General features: G+C 41.4%; 1 protein-coding gene across 14 annotated transcripts in view; it reads right to left on the bottom strand.

Annotated features, from left to right (window-relative positions):
- Sgip1 (SH3 domain GRB2 like endophilin interacting protein 1) overlaps positions 1-18,162 on the bottom strand; it is a 213,435-nt gene that overhangs the window by 25,782 nt on the left and 169,491 nt on the right. For 9 of the 14 annotated variants that reach the window (XM_021199555.2, XM_021199559.2, XM_029540376.1 and 6 more), the window contains one exon: positions 15,289-15,348. The exons of the other annotated variants lie outside the window; for them this stretch is intronic. In XM_021199555.2, coding sequence (XP_021055214.1) covers positions 15,289-15,348 — 60 coding nt within the window. The remainder of the gene's footprint in view (positions 1-15,288; positions 15,349-18,162) is intronic. 14 annotated transcript variants of the gene reach the window in all.

Here is an 18,162-nt window from a genome sequence, read left to right as displayed (position 1 = left end):
CAGAAGGAAAGCTGTGGCAGTTCACCAAGTCTTTGTCCCTTTGTCCCACTAATTTTGATGCAAACGCAGGAGAGCTTTTCCAGCTCCTTTCATAGTCTCTCCAGCTGAGCTACTTAGATTAATTTCCCTTAACCTATCTGACTGAATTTTAACACACTGAAACTATTTCCCTTGAAAATGCTTGGAAAAGGAAAAAAAAGTTATACTTTGATGCAGCAAGAATGTGAAAAATCAGTTTATGCAGAAGATTAGCTCATTTATGAGGCTATGCACCTTCCTTGGAACATAAATCCTATAACCTTAACAACCGGGACAAATAGGTTGACTGGTAGGCACTATGGACTAATACTTGGGTAGTAAAAGCTTCTGGCTGATTTTCAGGGACACTTTTTGTTTTGCAGAAACTTAGAAATAAACTTGGAAAAAATAAATGTAGCTAAAATCTTGGAGTTTTTTTTTTATGTATTGTAAAATTAAGCTATCAATGTTATCACATTCAAGTAAAATTAAAACAGCATACAAAGTGAAGATTATAAATATATTTAACAAATCTAAATCACTGTGTTAATAATCAAGTGCTGATTCCAGTCACAATTCAGGTATCTGAAGCTGTGATTTCTGATGGGTATGTGGAAGACAGTGGCCTGGATATCATCCTTTGTCATTGGTTATTAAATAAATACTTGACTCTATATTGAAGCTTATTTTGTATCTCAAAATAAACCAGTGGAGAGTGTATCATTAGATGGCTTTGTGGTATCAACAGAATGTACACTGGTGTGTGTATGTGTGTGTGTGTACAGAAAGGTGCTTCTTCAAGAATTTTCAACAAAATATTAAAAATATTTTCTGTATCAATATACAAAAAGTGTGATTTGGGGTGAAATTTTTACTTTGTGCTTTTTGATATTTTTTAAATTTTTACAAGTAAAGCGTTAAAGTCAATATAATGATCTCAAGAAAGCAAACTGTGAGTTATTTTCAGGTGCTTAGTAATGGCACAGAGGGTAGTTAAAATAAGGTGCAGTGTATGTGCTGTTTGGTTATATAAGCAAGCCATGGATGCACGGAGTTGCAATCACAGGGAAAATATCCTAACTGAAGTACAGCGGGACAATAATAGGCATTGTCTGTGGTCATTAGATCACAGATTATCTTACTTTCTTACGTGTTTGTTCCTTCTATAATGTCTACAAGTAATAGAATAATCAAATGGGAATTACTGGGAAATCTTACACCGAGATTTCTACATTTCTATTTTTAATTTCTTACATGGTTCCTTACAGTTAAAAAATGGATGCTGGCAATTTTGAGCACTCTAATGAAAGTTATTTTTCCAATGGTGCTGACATGTATGCATGGATGGATGGATGAAGGAGGAGGAGGAGGAGGAGGAGGAGGAGGAGGAGGAAGAGGAAGAGGAGGAGGAGGAAGAGGAAGAGGAGGAGGAGGAGGAAGGAAGCTGCCTGGAACTGATGGACTCCCTGAAAGTCCACAGCTTGAGTGGCCAGTTTCATTGACAATGAGCTGTGAGTTATAGTTCAAAACCAGCGACGTCTACACAGAGGAGGAACCGTCACTAGTTACCATTCTTCCTGTCCTCTCAAGAATACAGTACCACCAAAGTATCCTGCAAAGACAAACCCTGCCCTGCTCCCTTGACAGACTTCCTGGAGTAACCCTGGGGCTTTATCAGAGGCCATTTTCACACTTCTCTGTCATCATATAGGGGAAACAAACGCTTGCTCTCATCATGCTGAACAGCTGACAACCGTAACTGTGAAGACACACAGCACCTGTATAACTGATCACCTGCCAACCAGAAAAGCAGCCTCATTTTGTGTTTTCTCATGTCCTGGTGACTCCTAAGCAGAGCAGTAGAAGAGAAAAACAATTCTACCCCAGGTCCCATAGGCTGACAGACTCTAGAGAAATGACAGCCATACGCATGATGGCAAAATCATTGATGAACTCCTAACAGCGATGACTGAAAATTCCTCCTCCTGAGACCGTCAGAGACACCTTGGATGCAGTGAAGCAATTAGTGCACAACTGTTAGTACACGCCCAGTGTTATTTATCTTCCTCATATTTAAAAATGGGAAAGATATGTTTATGTTAATAGTTATTCTAAGGTGTAATTATGTTTGTGTTTTGGTTTACATTTTGAAAGGATGTTTCATGACCAACATTCTCAGGTCAGTTTGGAGGTTATGTGAATTAAATATGTTTCAAACCCAGAGACAGAAGGGATTTGAGAGGGAAGTGTCTCCTGAGTCTAGCGTACCTTCTTATTTATGCCACTCCCCCATCATAGGGTAGCTAGAGCTCATACAGGAGGGTTTTCTCCCTTTTTCTTCCTTTTATCCTTTTGTAGTGCTGGACCTCATACATGCTAGGCATGCAGTGAACTGCTGAGGCCTACCAGCCCTTAAAAGACTATTCTGTTATGGAAATATACAACCTCAAATTGTGGCTAGTCCTTCCTAAAAGACTCACAGCAAACATAAAAGCTCCAGAGATTATTGGTCAGCCATTGTCTGATGCAGGCTCAGGGCCATTGAAGAGCGAAGTGATTTTCTTTGCTTTCTTACCCTTCATTTTCTTCTGGGGAGGTTTGAAATTACTTGTCAAATCAGCCAAACGCTGTGGTTTACAAATGAACGAGACAAAAACCAGTTTTCCTGCCCGTCCCCTGTCAGCTTTAGCACAGGAGCGCACCCCCAGCTAGACGATTAATCTCGAGTCAGCCTGAAGAATTGGCTCAGGGGAGGTGGGCGCAGAGGGAGGTGGCATTATGGGTCCAATCATCCTCTTGCTCCATAAGCAACCAAGGGGGGAAAAATGCTTGCTGTCCATAGAAAGGAAAGCCAGGTAGCAACTCAGAGAAGACCATGTTGTGGGATGATTTCTGTAAAAGACTGAAATGCTAGAAACTGCTCGAAAGCAAGCAAACTTGACACAGAGACCCCACGTGTCACAAGCCAGGAATGCGTGAGGTCGGACAATGGTGGTAAAAGCTAGGGTATTCTGAATGCCCTGCATTCACGGTGAACTCCTGTTACTGTGCTGGGCTTTCATCCTGACCACAGTGGCATAGAAAGGTGCCAATATTATCCAGCTTCCAGAGCAACACAGTGTGTCAAGGATGTAGCTCCAACCCCCAAGGTTTATTACAGATCCTAAACAGTATGTGTACTTGACACACACACACACACACACACACACACACACCACCACCACCACCACCCCCACCATTGCCATTACACCCCTCTTTAAGATATAAAATGTATCTATTCCACTTCTTCTCTCCATATGTAATTGTATATATGCACGTGTAAATTACTACCAAGTACACTGATATACATTAATGGGGGTTTCCTTTCTAGTATTTAGGATAAAACCAACTTACAGTTACAGTAACATACCTGTGGCATATGACGATGTATCAGGACGCTAACACAACAACAGTGAACAGTATTCAGAGAGCACTACCTAGACATAAATCACTCCTATTTCCTCCGTTGGCCCTTAGGTTAGAGGAGAAATTAGCACAGGACACTCTAGCTCCTTACTCATCATATTCTAAATGGTGACATGTTAGTGTCACCGTTCTTTTGACGTCTGGGTTCTGTACATCATAAAGGTAAGGACATGCTTTTCTTACTGACTGCTGTGTCCCAATAGCTTTCACAGTACCTGTGCACATGGCAGGTACCCAGTAAACAATTACTGGCTGAATGAGCACAGCTGTAATAATATTAACAAACGCACAGTACCTAAGCCACGTTCTACAAGTTTAATCATTGTTTTCACTACCACATGCCTATCAGTTACAGTTAGTAAGCATGAAGAAATTAGTTAATTTTTTCCATTATAATTAATCCTGAGAACCTACACAAAGAGTCTTGACTCCTTGCACAGCTATAACTGTGAGCCTACCAGCAGGCATTGGCATACTGAACCTACCTTAAGGGGGTATGTTAGTCAAACTCTGTAATACTGGCTGTCCTAACAAGACAGCAAATTTCTTCAACATGGCTTATATGTCCCTAAAATTATTATGGGGTAGGTAGTGAACTTAATTTTTTTCTCAAGAGTTCCTGCTACTTGGAAAAGAAAAAATGAAGTATTATATAAAAGTAATTCTTTTTACTAATAAAGAACTATACAATTTAATACTCAGTTATCTTATTCTGAACCATTTCATTTTTATTTGGTATGAGCCAACAAATATAAACATCCCTTCAGTCTCAAGTATGTAAGCATTCGTGTGTGAGAGTCAGAAGGGAGAAAAAGCAGACGTAAAATAAAATGATATCCCAGAGAAGGATACAGGCTCAAGAGAGTGTTGGAAGCACTGATGGGCAGCAGGTAGGGAGGGGAAGAAACATTCCACAAGTCCCATGATAGCTTGTATTCCTAATAGCAGCCAGGAAGAAGCTGATGCTGTTCTGCAGTTTCCCCTTCTAGTGGTCAGGTTGTTACTCTTAGAATGCCATGGGGTTTTAGACATTGTCACAGTCACAGTCATGAACAGACAACAGAGAGAAGACAGCAAGACTTTTAGGCCATTAATAGGTTCTACAAAAATGTAACTGTTGACTGGCCCACTTAAAATTAATCACTGATTCTTTTTTTTTTTTTTTAAGAAAACCACAAAGAAGCAACTTCTGTTGCAGCTGCTCTAAGCCTTCCTGTCTACGGGTCCAGAGCCTGTCACTCTCAGCAGACAGCTCCCTGTTTTTACAGTCCACTTCCTCTTGGACTTCTCTTCAATGGATTCTGCACAGGAACCTCAGCCCTTCTTCCTGGTCATATCACTGTTACTGATTTCTTCCTCCTGATTAATGACAGACTTCTCCCTGGTTCTCCCATCCAAGTACTAAACAGGCAGAGCCCTGCTTAGCTTCAGAGAACAAACGACACGTGGCAGTACTGGAGGCGTGACTGTCCATGGCTCCTTAGATGGCTCCTTATCTGAAGGCAGACTCAGCCTTCCAATTTTCTTCCATACTATTAGGTATTAAAATTCACCTTGCACAGGGTTGCATTACAGAGTGTTTCTCCAAGCAGGCAAAGCACGTTAGGATATGGTCCTGATTTACTTGGCCCATCTCTGCAAACATTCCTCACTTGCCCAGGATTTATCATTGCTGATAAACTTGGATGTTTCTCACTTCGACTCCAACTCTGTTTAAGTTACTCTTTCAAGCCTGAGCACTTAGCTTTGTGGATCCTGGTTCTGTAATGTTAGCTGGGGCAAGTCCCCTTCCCTCTAAGAAGATGCTCCTGATCCTTCTCAGTTAACCCCTTGTGCTTTTCTAGAGTTTTGCAACTCTCCCGTGTGCCTTTGCTAAAGCCACCTTATGGGAAGTACTTCACTCCTGGTGTTTGTGTGTTTTTAGAAGGCAGACATCATTTTGTTTGATCTTCATAATGTTCCAACACCGGGCCTTATAGCCAAGAAGAGTGATGGAATAGTTGCATCCACCAAGGGAAGGAACGAGCGAATTTTTGTTAGCTTTTCTGATCTATTAATCATGCTATTTCCTTTTCCTGCTCTAGTGATGTATCAAACACTCATGCTTCAGATTTCTAGTTGTCTCCACGTAATAACTCTTCTTCTAGGACTTATGGCTTTGTGATCTTACTGTTTGACAATTTCCATCTGCACCCAGGCAAGTGCGATGTGCACTTGGGGCTCATCTCCTCTCTGAGGGGTGAAAGTTTCTATCAGTAAAGCAGGAGGTCTTCTGTTTTGGGCACATTTTTTTGATCTGTTGGATTGTTCAGTTTCTCTTGAGCACAATACAGTTCAGGGATCTGCACTTTGGACCATCATTGTCTTAAAATGAGAGAAAGACACCATGGGCTGAATATGATGGAGACACAAGAAAATCCTGGCTTAGTTACTGACAAGGAGGTAAGAGATGACATCAGAGAGAAGGAAAATGCCAGAATCTAGCAAGCACAGTGTCTGGGACTCAGCACCTTTTTGGTCACATTGCTTCATTTTTCTAAGTTTGAATGTGCCTTAAAGTCTTGATAATTAAAACCAAAACCAAACCCTTTCAGGTGATATAATAATTTCATAAACAAAAGACAAGTTGGTCCTGTTTGGTTTTCTTAATTATCCTGCTGGATGGCTACCATCCCTTCCATTCTGAAGTTTATAAAACAAAGACTAGGTGACATTAAGTCCTCAAGATTAGGAGTCTTGTCGGGCACAACAGGGACTTGAATACTATGGCGACTAAAACAGAACTTTTACGACTTAACAATAATTCCCCCATGAATGGATTTAATCACTGGACATTTCCCAAGTTCCTGCATCTCTGTTCACCATTTGATATGTTAATAGTAGAGTGCCACAGCCTTAGGTCGTGGTGTGACCAACCTGAGCCCGTGCTATTGCCGTGGTAGTTCAGAAGTCCACTGTGATATGGGTTAGCCATGACACCCTGCAGCACCACTACTGGCAAAGATAGTGGTACTTAGATATGCTGAATAAATAAATACATAAGTCACCATTTCACTATCCACCTATGCCCTGCCTGGCAACACACTTGGCCCAGAAGTTACCATTCATTAAACTTCCCCACAATTATTTAGTCAGAGAGATTCTGACATGAGTTCTGGACATTCATGACCTCCTTAGGTACCCCTACACACATTTGGCATGCATATATATATATATATATATATATATATATATATATATATATCTTGTTCAAACAAGATGAATAAGACGCACTCTGCCCATTCTGTCTGCAGCACGCCTGTGCTACACGAAATGTGTGAGTGAGGTGGGGTGACGTCTTCAAACAGCAAGAACAAGTCAACATCCACATGTTCATTCTGAGGGATTTTCAGAGCCAGGCGACAAGTTTACTACGAAGAGAAAATGGAAAAATCTAAATCTTAGCAGATTTCCCTGGTAGCACATTTTGGATTTTTCAATTGCATTTTAATCTTTTAAACTGAGTTAGTATGTTAAAGCAAAGCAGCAAGCCCTTGTGTAAGCTTCATTGTTAAGTGAAAGGACTGTATAGCTCACCAGCATACGGCAGACAGCACACAATCTCAGAAGGGTCAGGACTATGCCTGCTTTTGGAATGAAGACTGACTTGAACTGAAGCTTTTCTATGTTCCGGCATTGTTTCACCATCCTGACAACCTAACGCCGCGACTTTTGCAGTGAGTGCCCATCAATTTTCATGTTTGTCCATTAAAAATATTGTACATACCCTGAATGGGGAAGGTACAATTAGGGAACCCTTTCCACCAGAAGAACTCGAGGAATACAGCAAAGCAAATGCTTCCCAGAAAACTGTCCGCACCTTTCAATTTTCCTTTCCTTAATGACTTCCAAGTGAGTTAATTAGAAATTTTGTGATGGGAAGAATGTCGAGCCTTTCCAAACTCTTACAGGTTTTCAATACAAGTCTGCGTGAGGAAAAGTGAGTGGTGCCGGGATGGTTAGTGACAGGGCACGTGCCTAGTGGTTGTAAACTATGGGTTCAGTCCCTAGAACCACAAGAAAGAGACGCACGGACAGACAAAGGGGTGGCGGTGCATGTTTCCTGCATGGAATTATGACTTACCAGCGATCAGTTAGGGACACTAAAAAGCCTGCTTAGGTTGGTCAGACATTTGGAGTGCTGTTTCTCAGAGACAACACGAGTTCAGAGAGAAAAAGAGTATCTTATTACAGAGATAACCAGAGTGCTTCCAGAAACATAGCTTCACTCTTCTGGGGTCTGGTCCAGATATAGAAGAGAACCCGAATGGCGGACTGGGCTGGTGGGCGGGGTCAGAATGGAAAGGGTGGGAGAGGAAGTTTCTGGGAGCCCAGGCAAGCCAGTGTCTGGGAAGAAAAGAGCGGGAGAGCTGGGATGAGAGGAGGAGGGGAAAATCCTGCTCTGCTGTTGAGTCTCTTGAGTACCGTGGGCTGAGGGAGCGGCACAGGGTGTCTCCCACCACGCAGCTGGAGTTTAAACCTCTACCCTGCTGCCTGTGAGGCTCTGGAAAGCTGTTGCCCAAATCTCATTTTCTTCAGCAGTGGTTGGTGTAGGTAAAATGACAGCGCAGAGGTGGGCATTGCTCTATTTTTTATTCATTTCCTCTCTTCTCCTAATATGCTCCAGCCTTTTTCCAGGTGTTATTTCTCAAATAGAACTCATTACCATCCCCCCCCCACTACTATAGATGATATTTATTTCCCTCCTTATTTTTATCCTGCATGCTGGACATAAGCTATGAAGCAACAGGGATTTTTTTTTTCTTAGTGTGGAGTGGTCAGCAAGGCTCTTGTACGCATCTCATGCTCAATAGATGCTGTTGAATGAGAGAATTAGTGCTCAACATAGTTCCTATTATATAAGACTTGTGACAAGTTTTCGTTATGAAATGGCTAAACTGAGCCCTGCCAGGAAGCGTTGTTTCCAAGGTGCTGATGCTGAGCAGAGTGGAGGAACCAAGTTGGGGGTGAAGAAACTGTTGAGGCCCTGGAGACCATGTGTTGGATGGGTCAACCCCACAGAACGGGAACAGATGATGCTTGAAAATGAAGTTTGATTCAAACGAAGTTGCTGGTACTTCACAGATAAATGCAGAGGGAGGCTCTGAGGTCAGGGGTCAAGGAATAACGAGGGAAGCCGATGGAGTGATCGGATAGGTGGTCAAATGACCAATACTTATATCAGGAGGTTTTGACACGCAAAGCAGGGCTGTGGGAATTTAAGCCTGATTTTCAGTCCCATGGCATGTGGCCCCCAAGAAAGTGAAACATATCCTGTGGAGGCTGCTTGAGAGAGATGTGGGTCCCTGGAGAGAGCTGGGATTCAGTTAGGGAAGTGAGTGTGTTCACTGACGTGAGTTCAGCAAAGAGAGTGAAAATGTAGAGTGTGTGCCAAGGACGCGGGGCCAAGGGGAACAGGGGCAGCACGCAGGGTCACAGAGGACAGGAGACACAAGATGACTCATGGCAGCAAGGATTTTTGTTGTCGTCGTTGTTGTTGTTGATTTTCACTGCCAGATGCAAGATGATTTTACAGTTAAAAGAGCCATCAAGCAGAAAGGCGGTGCACTTTTGGACACATCTTGACATTAAAAGGCACTACGGAATTGAAACATCCGTCAGGCGCAGTGAGCTGTCATGGAAATATCATTTCATTCTACCCGAGGATACTTGGTGGCTTCAGCAGTCAGATACACTTGTGTGCACGCGTGTGCGTGTGCGTGTTCATGCAGGTGTGTGCCTCGTGTGTGGGCATGACATGCGGGTATGTGGCAAAGGTCAGAGGTATCTTCTTCAATCGCTCTGCTCCCTCCTTTTGAGGTAGAGTCTCTTGCTGAGCCTGAAATTCACCAGTTTGCTAGACTCCTGGGATGCTTCAGTTTTCACCTCCACAGTGCTGGGATTATAGTGTGAACCGTGGTACCTGGGTCTTAAGGTGGCTGCTAGCTCCTCCTACTTGTGTGATAAGTCTTTACTAAACTTACACTAGTCTCAAGCCCAGGATTTACTTTTGGTTGATTTAAAAACGACTAGCCTTTGAATACTTTTCTTAATAAGCTCAGTATACATTAAATTTTCTAGCATGTTGGGGTCTCCCACCTCCACTAATCACTCTCCTTCAAAACACCAGCCCCCTACAGGCGCATAGGCCCACCAGAGAGTTGCTACCGAGAGGACCACCTCAGATCTCCCAGAATGCAGCGTCCTTGGACCGCCTACATCAACAGGCACTCATACCCGCCTCGATCCTTGGACCCGCCTACGATCCCTTGGACCCGCCTACGATCGGGCTGCTGCCGGCAACTTCAAAAGACTCAAGGGCGGGCTGGGAATTTTTCTTGTTACTTAAACAGAGTCCGGATATTAAACTTCAAGCCTTGACCCAGTGTGACATTGCCTAGGCTTCAATTTCCTTTCACAGCCTATTCCCTTTTAGGATATTCCTGCCCTTCAGGACGAACCCAGACCGGAGTGTTTCTGCGGGCGGGAACACTCACTAGCAAAATCTTTATAAAATATATTTTTTAGACGCACTGGGGTATATTTAGAAGCACTGTAATTTGTAACCCTGGTCTAAGGCTTTGTACCTCATATGTCAGCAAGTCTGAGGTACTTCATGTCTTTTCAAACTAAACTCACTGCTCAGTGTTCATTAGTTACATGACAGACTGGTCAATGACTCAAACACTGACAAAGTGAGTGGAGAATCTCAATCAGGATTAAGAACAAATATGAACAGAAAAAAAAATGAACAGTGAAGTTTTAAACCCAAAAACGGTATTCAGAAGTCAGTAAATGAGTGCAAAGCTTCTTCAAACAAGGCAAGATTTTGACAGGAGAACCTTCAAGTTCTTCTTTCTTTAGATGAAGCACTGAAGAAAGGTGTGATCAATAAAGATAAATGTGAACAGACACGAATGCCCCCAGAGACTCTGTTAAAACGCTACTCAACAGAATGTGTTCAATGGCTTTTTGGAGTGTAAACACTGAGGTGGGGCCACGGTCTCAAGGTGTTTTATACAGCCATTTTTACTTCATTTTATCATGACAACAGAAGATAATCTTTGCCATCTTTTCAGGTTTTCCTAGGCGAAACCCCCTAGAAACTGTTCTGTACACATCATGCTCTATGACAGTTAATTTCCTGACTTAAAAAGGTGAGAGCAGACTTCGTTCGTGGCTCAGCTGAATGAGCGTTAGAGCCTAGGGAGGCTCAGGTGTGTGCTTGTATGCACTTTAGCTTTGTGTGCTCATCTCGAAGCAACCCATCTCGGAGCTGCTTCCATCACTTTACTGATGTACTCGGCAGTAAAACGATGCCTGCACGTTCTGTGTTTGTTTGGTTTTGGACAGGTTCTCGCCGGCACGGGGCTGGCTACTATCCCTGACTACCCTCAAATACACCCGAATCTCTATGCTAGGATTACAGGGGTGCCTTATCCCAGCAGTCTCACCTGGACCCTTTCGTTTCAGCTGATTGAAAGAGAAAATTTAGGGGGTCATGGCTTTGTGGGCTTACCATCTTTCTTATTACAAAACTAATGGCTTCAAGTGATCAAGGCACATGAGAAAAAGGGCATCTCCAAAAAAAATCACCTAGTACCAGTTCTCAGCTCACTCTGGGAAAAGGCTTCAGGGCATCAGAAAGGTTTAAGATAGACGGTTGCAGGAAATATTAAAAAGGTCAATCCGCCATCTCTCATGGTTCAGTATTTTAGCTTACTTCATTTGTTTTAGACTGTTTTAATTTGAACTAGGATAGGGGATATTAGTCACTGACTCCAGAGTAGAGAGTGCAATGATAACCATCGCTTGCTTTGAACAGGTATTAATAAAATAAATGTCTGTGGCTCTAGGCAGTGCTGAACAGAAAGATGGTATAAAGAGATATTGCTCTAATACGTCATAATGGGATACTCAAATTCTTGGTTTAATTCCTGCTTTTACTAGTTGCCTGCTTATAAGTAGGTACAGATAGAAGTGTGACTCGACTGTATTAAGATGGCATAAAGATAGACTCCTTGCCTCACGGGGTACTCATATTCTGTCTAATGTGGACTCCATGGGAATCTTGGGTTTTATATCCTCTTGGCAACATAGGAAAGGCCTAAATATAGGTACATACAATATTGTAATTTATTTGTTTTAGATTGTTTTAATTTTCAAAATAGGTGTGATATTGAGTTTTATGGTTATATTATTCCTCTGGGAGAGAGGTCAAAAATGAAGTTTTTTTCTGGCTACTGACTCAAGGATATGCTGATTTGGGAAAAAGGTTTTGTCTTTGTGTTTTTGGAAAAGGTGATTAAGGTATTTACATCTTCCAGAGTTATATGGATCAGATATGATGAAGGGAGACCTCCAGAGTACTAGATTCCAGAAAATCAAACAAAAAAATATATCTTGATGATACTGAAGTTTTGTTTTGAGATTTATATATTACAGAATATACAGCCTTGGTAAATTTCATCGTCAGACATGATGAACTGGCCTGCCTGAACTCCTGATGTCCTGGACTTGAGCTGGATCCAGTCAAGACACAGACATCAGAAACTGATCAATCCTGTTTTCCCTACCCTTCTCCCCCCTTCATAATATCTCAATGCCCATATTCAGCTTGAAGAAGTTATGAAGAGTCGTTAACCCAGTTCCCTGGGCTTTGGGGCTGGAGAGGGTTATTAAAAGGTTGTTGTCTTTCTAGGGAATGTAAAAATGGTCATATTTGGAACAGGGAGGAAATAGCTAGAATTGATTGTATAGCCTAATCTCATTAGATAGAAATCTTTATAATTGTAACTAAGTTGAAGTCGTAAGTTCTTATGTGGTACAGAATTTATTTTGATGGTATAAATTTCTTCTATTGAGACTAAATATTTGAAAATACAGGGATTAGACCTACTCCTTCTTTTGCTGTTTTTATAATCAGATCTGAGATGTTTAAATCTATGAGTTTAGGGCCAAATAGAAAATTCATGGCTCTGAGTTTATTGTTAGGGTGTTTTCACGATTTTAACTAGAAATAGCTGAGAGTAGTTAACAGACAACAGTCCAGATTACTTTACATAGGTTTTCAAAAACATCAGAAATCCACAGAATGTGACATTTAATGTTATTTATTCACTTGTTGAGACTTGACTGCTCCTGACAGCTTTCCCTGTCTTGGATTCAAAGAAGAAATTGAGCATCTATGAGTTACTTCCGTTGTGGCGAGACCACTAGACAAAAATTGCCTCTTTGCATCTACAGTCATAATACTGTCCAAAGAAAGGACACAATTACAGGTTTAGGACAGCTTGGTTCTGCTGAGTCAGAGTAGGCTAGTCCTTAATATTCCTGTTTCTCTAGGTCTGTCAGATGACCCTGGCCAGAAGGCTGAAGACCGATGCTCCAACATTTTGAAGTAAAGAACTGTTCAGTAGTCTCTATCGATTGGCTACTTTTGGAAGCTGTGTTAGGCTTCCTATATATTTTCAGTTACTATCAGTTGTTCTTGGATTTATGATGGGGTTGAAAACTACTTAATCTTGCCAACCCAGGCTTTTTACTTTGAAAGGAACAGATTTAAGAGGATGGTTTTAAGTTGACATTCAATCTAAAGCCAAGACATAGTCAGGTGCAGAACTATAGTTTTTAAAGTTAGGATAGAGGACAGTGTTCAATTTTATTGGCAAAAATGTTGGACTGGGTGTTAGATCTATCTTATACCATATAATTTACAATATGGTTATAGTTGTGTTCAATTTATATTTTGAGAGAAAGTAATCTTTTGGATTTTTTGTTTGTTTGTTTCTTTCTTTTAATTAAACAGAAAGGGTGAAATGTTGCAGGATTTTCCCTGTCCAATCACATTAGGGCAGTGGCAGGCCTGTGATTGGACAGGAAAAGGGAGGCAGAGCTAGGAGTTTGGGGGTCAGGGAGCGAGATAGAGAAGTAGCAGGAGGGGAGAAGGAGAGAGGCCAACATGGAGGCAGACAGGAAGAAGATCATGATTCCGTGTGGTTTTAAGCAGCCACAGTAGCTAAGATTTTTCACAAGGTTAGAATAATTGGGTTAAAGCTTTATCTTTATTTTTATTTTTAATTTTTTGTTTTTTCGAGACAGGGTTTCTCTGTATAGCCCTGGCTGTCCTGGAACTCACTGTAGACCAGGCTGATGTCAAACTCAGAAATCTGCCTGCCTCTGCCTCCCAAGTGCTGGGATTAAAAGTGTGCGCCCCCACCGCCCGGCTAAGCTTTATCTTTATTAATTGGCTCTGAAAGTATTGTATTGGCATCTTGTAAATTGTGATCTTATTGTTACATAAATCTGATTGGATAATTAAGTAAGCCTTAAGAGTCATATTTCTACTGTGCAACTAGGTGTTGAGATGGCTGATGGTGGGATGTGTGGGGCGTTGTGTAGAAACGAGGTGAACTCACCAGCTGGTGAGAACACACCGAGCAGGAACATGTGGGGACATAGTGTTGAGGCCCACCAGTACCAGTAGTAGAGTGGGAACACAGACTAATGGGGCAAGAGAGATGGCAGATTGACCTTTTTAATATTTCCTGCAACAATAGACCATGTTTTCTGCAAGCTACTCTGCATTAAGGGCTCCCATCTTACAAGAAAAATTCACTGTTGGGTGAATTTCTTTTTCCTGTGTTTCATACTGTTCATATATTTCAGCCACTATAATTTTTAAAACTGCACTAAAACACACCCAAGTTCCTGTTGTCATGAAACAGAAAGACAAGTTCTATATTGATATCAATTCTAAGAAGAAAAAAAATTACATATACATATTATTGTCATTTTTTTTTACCAACTTTTGACCCTGGTATAAAACTTCACTATTTAAAATTACACAAATAAGACCTTATATGATAAATCCTTATGCATAAAATGGCTGATTAATTAGGTATAGTGCTTTATTTCCCCACACTGGTAGTTTAAGTGTGCCACTTAATCAAATTTCCAGCCTGTGAAGAAGAGTTAGACGTTAAACACTTAACTAAGGGTTAGACTGAATTAAAGGTTAGACTGCTAACCCTTCATGGAAGATATAATAGATGGTCAAACCTTGAGTTTAAAAATTTGACATTATTTTTATGTGTTTTTCTTAACCTTCTAGAATGGCAGGTTCAACAGTGGTCTACTTTATTGCAGTTATTACAGTAGCAATTTCAGGAGATGCAGAGGAAAGTTTCCTCTAACACTCCTTGTTGCTTCTGTTTATCTGATTCCCTTGTGAACATTCATAATATGTACATGCATGCACGGGCACGTGCATGAGCACACGCGCGTGCGTGCGCGCGCACACACAAACACACACACACGTACACACGTACACACATCTTTACAGTTCACAGGATTGGATTCTATATCTGGAATGTCAGTTTTTTAAAACCAACCCCAAATGTGCTCGAGTTTGCCACACACACTTGCAAAAGGGTTAGGCAAGAGCCTGGTTGACAGAGTCAAGTTCCTTAGCAAAAGAAGGTTCCATTTTGTTCTGCTTTTAATTGGCCATCGTTAATTAAGTAACCGATGTCAACTGCAAATCAGCTTTAATTTGCTCAATGTGGATAATTGAAGAACACATACAAACCAAATTCATGAAATGCCTTCTTTAGTACTTGATGCTTTCTAAGTAGCCATAGCATTTTTCAAGGGAGAAAAGCAAGATCAGAAATTTTGAGGAACTGGGGATTTTTAAATGAGAATGAAAACAACACAGGAAGAGGAGACTATGGATTAGAATCTGGTATGCTATGCACTACTTACCTTCAAAAGTCAAATAAAACTTTCCTCTGTCAAACCAAACGAGGGAGGGCTGTTCATTCTCTGTTTGGCCAGGAGTTGAAGCGGGATGGGGAAGGTTAAGGAGAGGGAGAGAGAAGGACACGATGTGAGTCACAGAGCAGGTTATCAATCTCACTACGGGGAAGGGTGGGGCACTGCATGCCGTTAGCGTGCAGGAAAAAGGAAAGGCTCGAGGTCTAGAGCTGTTTGGTTTTTTTTTTTTTTTCCTTAAAATTGAGCAAACAAAGAAAAATCAAAGCTATGGAGACTGAAGGGATGGACACGCAGGTAGTAGCTGGAGGGCTAGGCACTTGTAAACATGGAGCAGATGTCGTCCTGGCCATGCAGGGGTGTCAGCATATTTCAACTGCATTAATCTGGGTAAACTTTCATTCAGCAATTGCTGTATCGTTTTCATCTTCAGTGTCATCCTCTTGCTTGTTGGCACAAACGATAAACTTGGCTAGTGGTTTATATGCAACATTTGCTTAGCATTGCATATCAATTTTAAGTCCGCAGATGGTGTCAGAGACCTCCTGTCCCTTTCTGGGAACTTCCTTAGGCACCCAGTCACAACACATCCTTTACTTCCGTACTAAAGAGAAGAGACACTTCCAAAGGTGCCTTGTTAACTGCTAAATTAGCAAGCAGACAATAGATTCTGGGTACCTAAATCACCCCTTCCTCTGAAGATTCACACAGCAATGACTCTCACCTGGTTTGAGCCTTTTCTCTTTTGAGAAACTGTCATGCAACCTGCTGCTTTATAATAAAATGTCCACTTAAAATAGGTTCAGTGACATGACTTCCGCAATGGACGGGACATGTACAGGGTGCATCCGAGAGGCACTGGGACTCATGAGGGAGGAGGATGTCTATGAAGCTTCTAGCATTCAGATGGAAAATAGCTTGGATTTGAAAACTCTAAGTGTCTAGAGATCACTCAGCTAGCACCGTACCTGCAGGCGTGTCACAGCGCCTTTCAAACGAGGGCAGTTTGTCATAAAAAACATCATCTTCTGACACTACAAACCAAAGAAACATAAACGAATGGAAAACAAAAACACAAGGACAGATTCCAAAGGAAACGGAGAAGCACAGTTTACCGGCTGAGGCAGGGATGGTTTTCATGGCAAAAGGAAAAGAACTTAAGGTTAAGACATTGGGATTAAGGTGAAGATGGAAATCGATGCGTGTATGCGAGATGGTTCTATGAGGAAAAACTGAATTAAAAAGAGTCAGGGTTTAGCATCTATCAATGTGGTGGAAATCAGCTGCAGGGAAGGGGCTGTGCCCTACCATCTCAGGGACTATTATTAATAATTGATTTCTGCAAGAATACTTCTCTCCAATTTCTCAAGGGGCTAGATGTTTGTCAACACAAACCCCAGCACAGCCCTGACATCTCAACAAGATCGCCTGGCACATCCATCTCCCCCAGGAAGAAAGGAGTTAGCTTTTAACTTGACCACAAAGCAGCAGGGTAAATCCAGGTTTCCTTTGTGAGCAGTGCCATTGATTTGCTTGTACCTGCCTTTGACAGTTAACGATCATTAATTTTGAACGGTGGTATCATACTGCTATTTTTGATCATGGTTCCAATTGTGGCTAAACATCTTTGGAAGTTGGCCACAGCTTTATGAGCTGGGACTTTGAACCTCAACTATTTTGGATCTTTATTCAATCTCTCTTCTTACCAAATTACAAATGAAAGAAACTTTTTTTTCTAACTATATGAAATCAAAATATAATGCCACAGGTTTCAAAGGTGTTTGTTATTAGACCCTTAATAGATTAAGCAAATAAAACCACCAATGGGGAAACCTGTCCTCACTGCAGAGAAGTTAAGCACAGAAATTAGGATTCAGCAAATGTTTCATGAACAGTAATGCTTCTGGAGGTCATTGCATTAACCTCTGCCTAGACGTACGGCATACAGCAGGAAAACTTGTCTTTTTCAGTTCTTTAGGTTCTAAGATTTTAAAAAAAAGTATGTATGTGAGTGTGAGTTTGAGTGTCTATGTGTGCTTGTGAGTGTGTGTCTGTGTGTGAATGTGTGTGTGCATGTGTGTGTGAGTGTATTTATATGAATGTGTAAATGTGTGTATTAGTGTATGTGTGTGTGTATATGTGGGGGTGGGAGGGGATGCTGGGAAGGCAAGTGCATGCTGTGCCCAAGGAAGCCAGAAGAGGGCACTGGATTTTCTGGAGTTGATTTTAGGGTTGTTTACCATCTGACAAACTAAGTTTGTTTAGAATTAATCCTGGGCCTTCTGGGAGAACAGCAAGCACTTTTAAAAATAAATTAACCAGTTAACATATTTTGTATGTGTCTTGCTTGCATGTATGTTGGTGCACCACATATATGCCAGCTCCCTCAGAGGCCGGAAGTGGGCACTGGATTCCTTGGAACTGGAGTTTTAACCACCGAGCCTTCTCTGCAGTCTTAGGTTCCAGGATGTTAATTGTCAGTACTTAACTGTTCTCTTAGGTTCCTTGCTGGTGGAATGACTCAGGAGAACGTCTGTTCCATCAAATAGGCATATGGATACAGACACTTCACAAAATACAGCATCTTTTGTTTCCATTGCAGACTAACTCCCCTCGCAAGAAAGTTTGTAAAATTTAGAATTGCTACCCCCATTAGAGAAAATATTTTATAATGCATTACCTAGAATAAGTCACTTTTACTCAAGTTACGTATCAAAGGAAACATCAAAGTCCATGTGATACCCGCTTGGTTACTTTTCCTTTGTTACAGACTCCTGCCACATTAAAGATGCATGATTATGCATAATCACAATGCATAATTGCCAGGGAATTGCCCTGTTATAATTAACAGGGAAGCAAATGCCT

The sequence above is a fragment of the Mus pahari genome, chromosome 6 (genome assembly GCF_900095145.1).
Source record: "Mus pahari chromosome 6, PAHARI_EIJ_v1.1, whole genome shotgun sequence".
Lineage (NCBI taxonomy): Eukaryota > Metazoa > Chordata > Mammalia > Rodentia > Muridae > Mus > Mus pahari.
Note: the sequence above shows the minus strand (reverse complement) of the source record. Positions and strands in the feature narration are given on the sequence as shown.